This window comes from Vicia villosa, linkage group LG1 (assembly GCF_029867415.1).
Source record: "Vicia villosa cultivar HV-30 ecotype Madison, WI linkage group LG1, Vvil1.0, whole genome shotgun sequence".
Classification (NCBI taxonomy): Eukaryota; Viridiplantae; Streptophyta; class Magnoliopsida; order Fabales; family Fabaceae; genus Vicia; species Vicia villosa.
Window position 1 is genome coordinate 40,982,938 of NC_081180.1, and position 6,356 is coordinate 40,989,293.

Consider the following 6,356-nt stretch of genomic DNA (forward strand, 5'->3'; position numbering starts at 1 on the left):
TGAATTTGGAAACCATTGTAAATAGTCTTAGAAGTCACCATATCACTAAATGATAAAATGATTAAATAATGGAGCACCATTTCACTCCATTGCATCCCATATAGCTAAGCTAAGCGAGTGTAAATAAGGCATATACAAAAGAAACGTGAATAATTTGCGCGCGTGTTTGCATAAAAGTTGATCAACTTTGAAATTAAAACGGGAAGAAGTAGAAGATTAACGAAAAATGGAGGGAAAGTCGATGAAATCGGAATCACAACCAGTGACCGCGATTCTACTCACCAAAATCAAAGGTTCATCTTCTTCTTCATGAAAATCATATATCTAGCTTCCCTAAACCTAAAAATTCAAACACATTCGTTTTCTAATTCAGAATTCACTCGAGGTTTACTGGTGAATCTCACCAATGGACAGTCACCGATCATTCTCCTCGATCGATTCGGAAATCACTGCATCCTTCCAAATTCCAACTGGTTTCTTCATTTCTAATCCGGACTCTCTCGATCTCGATTTATTCGATCGCATTCTTCTTCATTCTCATTTGTGTTTAACTTCTCTGTTCTTCAATGCAGTTTCTGTAGTTCCAATTTGCCGTGTGGCAAGGAAGTTCTCACACTTTGCAAGGAAACGCACGTTCACAGACTAGGTTTTGAGTTTGTAAACTGAATTTGCTCATTGTTCTCTTCTGTGTTACTGTTCTCTAGGTTTTGAGTTTTTGTTTTGTTGCTTTTAGATTTCATGTTGAGAGTTCTGCTCATTGTTCAGAAGCTTTTGCAAGAGAACATACATTGTTCCAAGAGAGATATTTATTACATGCATCCTTCTGTGTTTTTGGGTGAGTCTTCACAATTTTGCAACATGGATCATATATTTGATACTTGTATTCATTTCCAATAGATAACTACCGTTGTAGCACTGACACCTCTGAAAAAATGTGTGTCAGTGTCCACACTTGTGTTTCCACACTTGTGTTGTGATTACGTTCAATTTATCTATTTTTCAAATAATTACCAGTGTGGATGTGTCATTATCGGTGTCGTGTCCGGTGTCCGTGTTTGTATCAGTGTTTCATAGGTAATAATTGTTATGAATTATTCAGATGTCTTCTTATTATGACAAAATTTTGTAGAAATATATTTAGATTCTTCATTGTATTCAGGCTTAAGTTATCATTATCTTATTTATGAGATTGTTTAAAAGTTGGTGCCGTGATTTATTTATTGTTGGTTCTTGAAAGATTTATTTGTAGGGTAAAGGTTTATTTCTTTTTTGGCAGATATTGACTTCCTTTTCATGTACTCTTCTATTTATTTTCATATTGCAGGCCAATCAGTTGTGGACCGTGCTATTAATGATATATGTATCTTTATGCAGTGCAGTCGCCATAACCTCAATGTGGTAGTTTTTTTCTCCTTCACTTTATCAATTTATTTCTGTTTTTCTTTTCTTTTGCTTCCGTTAATTTGGTGATTAAAACTTGAAATGATTTTTATGTTATGCCTTGCTGCAAATTCATTTCAAATAGCAAGCTAACCACATATTTTCATTTTATTTTTTGTAGGTTTCTGCCGGAAATGGGTACTTAATGAGATCACGCTCTTTCATGAAAATGCACTTTTCTGTCAGAGTTCATTTTATATGAACAACCGTGATAGTTTTATTTTCCCCTGTGAAACTATTTTGTGCTGTGTGCAAATTTTGTATTAAACAAATTATTGCCACTGATGTTTTGAATCCCTTCCCTGATGCATCTAAAAGTTATGAACTTCAAACAATAGTTTTATTCTATTTTTTTTTGGAACTCTGTATCTTCTGTTGGCTTCATAAATTTCATTGATATCATAATGATGCCAGTGATAAAATACAATTTCATTATGATTCTTCTTACTCTGTGTTTGAAATTGTAACATTAATGGGGATGCCATATGTGGGATTCAGTCATCTAAATTTGTATCTCTGCTGCATTAACAGTTATTAATCACTTTTTTCAAGGCTGATGATGTTGTTTGACTCCTATTCAAATAAGACTAATAAGACTTATGGACCAAACTTGTTTCTGCTACAGGTTAGTTATGGGCTGGATAAGATTTGTCGAAGGAAAAAAAATATTTGACTGCATAAGTTCTCCCAACACAGTAAGAACTAAGAACTAACCTTAATGTAGTAATTTATTTTTACCTTTTAAATTACATGCAAATATTTAGCTTTTCTGCAGGCTCACCCTATTCCTGTTTATGTCGAAGAAATTAAAGGTATCATATTTTCTGGGTGAATGAATATCCTGCATCTGTTTAGTTTCCTTATGATTATATTTTGTAGATATCAACTTAAAAAAAAAGTGGCAACAGCAGAGGATAAACGACTAAACGCTTAACTCCTGTCTGTAGATATTGTAAGTGTTGCTGACTACATATTAGTTGTTGAGAAAGAATCAGGTAACGAAGTTCTTTTTTTTTTTTTAGTGAAAAAATGAGAAATGTTAAGGTACTTTCCTATAACTTTCTATTGAAAAGATAGTTGATGTTGAACTTGCAGTTTTCCAGAGATTAGCAAATGACCAGTTCTGCAACGCAAACCATTGCATTGTCATTTCTGTAAGCAATTTTCCGAAAACCTTATTTAGTTTTGCTTCAGTACTTCGCTTGTGTGAATTCTATCTTTGTACAGGGAAGAGGCTACCCAGATATTCCTACAAGAAGGTGTGAAAATGCTCTTGCACTTTCCTAAGATATCATGCTGTCAAGCCATATGCCTGCTTTCCTTTTTGTAGTGTACAATATGAATGTGTCTAGTTATTTGTATGCACGGTTGCAAATGTACATAGTTGGTATTTTTTAATTTTATGCATTTTGTATCCTAACAGGTTTTTGCGGCTTCTGGTTGAGAATTTGCACATACCTGCTTATTGCTTGGTGGATTGTGATCCTTATGGCTTTGATATCTTAACCACTTATAAATTTGGCTCAATGGTTAGTATTTGCAAGTTTATTTGATCAGATGTACTTCAACATGCATATCATTAACTACAGGACTCTCAACCTGAAATATATTGGATTGTTGAGTGGGTTGAATTTCTGTCTAATGATCAAGTTTCCTTTTTGTAGTCCGTTTGACTGATCCATTTTCCACTGTTCTTTTAGCAAATGGCTTATGACACGAAACATCTTCGTGTCCCAGAGATATACTGGGTTGGAGCTTTTCCTTCAGATTCTGAGAAATACTTTGTTCCAAAGCAGTGCCTCCTTCCTTTGACTGTTGAAGGTAACTAGGGATATTACATGTAATGCTTCCGATTTGCATAGTTACCGATTTTATCTGATAAATTTGGTGTCTTTGATATTCATATTAGATAAGAGAAAAATTGAAGCCATGTTGCTTAGATGCTACCTCCAAAGAGAGGTCCCCCAATGGAGGTATATTCATATACATTCCATGATATGTCCTTTTCTTTTCCAACTGGTCTGAGATTTTATAGCCTGTCTAATTTTAATGTTTTTTATGAAGGTTGGAGCTCAAAATGATGTTGGAGAAAGGAGTGAAGTTTGAGATTGAAGCTTTATCCGTGCACGCGGTTTCTTTCTTGACAGAGTCTTATATACCATCCAAAATTCACGGTCAAGTTAACATCTAGCAGCGTGTTCCAGAAATGGGCTTGCGCACAGGTTGCACACATTTCATTATGTTTTTCCATTTGTTCTGCTTTTTGGAAGATCCATGCACTCCTCTAATTCAATTTAAATGTTTTATTGCATATTGATATACCAGGGTTGTGAGTTTTCAGAGTTGATATCCTTTTGCAATGTGTAAATTACCCATAGATTATAGAATGGTTTCATTTGGTATTTTAGAGTAGCAGGGGGGTCAGTCTAGAATCTTTGATCAATTTTTGTCTACCAATTAAAGATACTACATGCTGTTGTTACCAAGGGTGTAGGATTGAGACTATGCTTTAAGCAAAAAGATATATAAAGATCTTTGAAATTGTTATTCACTTGGTCTTCTTTCATTCACTCACCACATAAATGATAATGAGCATACAATACTAAGAAACATGAGGAAAAATGCGTAGATAAATTCAATACCAAAGGTGCTATACTGCTATAAATAAATATAACCTGCAATGTAACATGTCAATTTCAAACGATTCACTGAAATAATGTGTGATAAATGCCAGATAGGTGATTAAATCATTTCAAAAGTGCAGTTGTATTATGTTAATTTTATGTATTTGTCTAAATAATAGTATCGTTTATCACTTGAACAGTTAAAATGTTTTCTTGTAGCTATTTTTGTTTTTCAACCATATTACTTTCAGATTTTGATTTTGATATAAGTCCCATTCTTGTTAACGAAAAAAATGAAAGTTAGAAGCAAGTTAGTTTCTATACTTCGAGTATATCTCTTAACTTATAAAATGACCATGTGTTATCAAACCCAGAAACTTTATGTAAATCAAACAGCATACAACTCTTCAAATTTATTGTCAACGATGACAACCACAATGACCCCATATTTAAATGGTGTACTAATACAATATAGGTTAAGGATGTTGGTTAGTAAATTGCGAAGTAGTTGGTGATGGATTTTTTAATAGGGTGAGTCGGAGACGGTTTTTATCTCTTCCATACGCAAATTCAAACATAATGGGTCATCAATAAAATCACGAGTACTGGATTTTAAGAAAATTGCAAGGACAAATTATCAATACAACTAGTAAAGGACTCGTGTGTTCGCACGAGTCACGCAAAGTCGATATAAATAATAAATAAATATATAACGATGGTTAATAAATATATATAAAAGATACGCAAATTAAAAAGAAAAAACATTTGAAATTATAATTGTCATATATATATATTGTTAGACGCTGGCCTAAGGATCTAGAGGGGGGGTGAATAGATATCTCACAGTTTTTCGGAATTAATTGAACTTTAAGCGAAAGCGGTTCTGAATCGACTCGCGTCTATTCCGGATCACTATTGAAACGATTGTATATGTGTTAAAACCACTAAACAGCTTGAGATAAACGATAAGAGAATACCCTATAGAATCAATATGTTGCTCTAATGAAAATCGATTAACTTCTTATATGATGAACGATGTTTGCAATGCAGTAATAGTGAAAGAAGCAAAATCACAAACACTTGGTGATAATGATAAAATTGATAGTAATTCAATGTGTGATGAATTGTGATGTTTATACAAGTTCTTAATTCACAATTTTAACACTCGAATCGTTGATCAATTTGCAATTATAACCAAATATGAACAGAACTTAAATGAAAAGATAAAAGCGACAAGAACACGATATTTGTTTAGGCAGTTCGTCGATCGTCCTCGCTACGACTACGTCTGCCCCCAATTCCAAACTGAAATTGGGAAATCTTCCATTAATGTTGAAAGCAGTTTATACAAAGAAGAAAGCAAAGCGATAAACAATAAACCAAATTTGTCGATCCTTTGAATCTTCTTCCCCCTTAATCTTGAGCCAGATCAAGGTATCCCAAGAGCTTCACTTGATCCCTTTTCTGCAGTGTCTTGAATTGCCTTGAACCCTTGTTCTTCAATCTTCACACTCAGCTGGATCCTTGATAAAACCTCTTGATAAAAACCCCCAAAATTCACCAATCTTGGAGGACAAAACCCTCAGATTTTATTCACCAAAAACCCCACAAATCTTCACCCACTAGGAATCTTCAATTCCGTTCCATGGACGTTATCGAACTCGATCACTAACCCTCAACGCAAGAATGATTATGTGTAATTGTGTTGGAGATGATGAAGAACGAAGATGAGAAGCCTTTGTGTATCTTTCAGTTGTTGGTGTTGATGAGTAATTAACATGGAATGATATATATATATACATAGTTGCTGGTATGTTGGAGCAGAGAAAACACATAATTTGGGAAGTTTTCAGCAAATAGGTTGACCTACTTTAGTGCTTAGGTCGACCTAACAGAAGCAGAGTTGAAATTGTCCCAGTTAGGTTGACCTGTTAGGTTGGCCTAAAATCTGTTAGGTTGACCTGCTGAAGGTTTAGGTCGACCTAAAGTCAGTTAGGTTGACCTGTTGAAGGTTTGGGTCGACCTAAAGTCAGTTGTTTCCAGTTAGGTCGACCTGTTGAAGGTTTAGGTCGACCTAAAGTCAGTTGAAATGCATTTTTGTGACTTTTCTTCAGTTTAGGTCGACCTAGGAGTGTGGGTAGGTCAACCTAACAGTGACATGTGTAAATCCCTTCAGTTTAGGTCGACCTGGGAGTGTGGGTAGGTCAACCTAACAGTGACCTTGTCAGTTTTGCTGAGTTTGCTCTGGTTTTGAGTCGACCTAGGGCTTTGCTTGGTCGACCTAACAGATGC

The 6,356-nt window shown here is 34.7% G+C and overlaps 1 protein-coding gene across 1 annotated transcript; it reads left to right on the forward strand.

Annotated features, from left to right (window-relative positions):
- Nucleotides 1-226: 226 nt before the first annotated feature.
- Nucleotides 227-3,759, forward strand: LOC131619882 (meiotic recombination protein SPO11-1-like). The gene is made up of 15 exons (XM_058890946.1): nt 227-293; nt 374-473; nt 573-646; nt 734-835; nt 1,325-1,398; nt 1,562-1,578; nt 2,066-2,135; nt 2,216-2,252; nt 2,388-2,435; nt 2,536-2,594; nt 2,668-2,699; nt 2,864-2,969; nt 3,141-3,261; nt 3,350-3,413; nt 3,505-3,759. Exons 1-15 carry the CDS (start codon nt 227-229, stop codon nt 3,629-3,631), a joined length of 1,098 nt encoding a protein of 365 aa, XP_058746929.1. The 3' UTR covers nt 3,632-3,759.
- The last annotated feature ends 2,597 nt before the right edge of the window (nt 3,760-6,356 follow it).

Bases quoted from the DNA above. Each gene is read 5' to 3' on its own strand.
- LOC131619882 (XM_058890946.1), top strand. From the start codon at position 227: ATGGAGGGAAAGTCGATGAAATCGGAATCACAACCAGTGACCGCGATT. The intron at 474-572 runs GTTTCTTCATTT...TCTTCAATGCAG, and splicing joins ATCCTTCCAAATTCCAACTG to TTTCTGTAGTTCCAATTTGC. The intron at 2,253-2,387 runs GTATCATATTTT...TCCTGTCTGTAG, and splicing joins TTATGTCGAAGAAATTAAAG to ATATTGTAAGTGTTGCTGAC.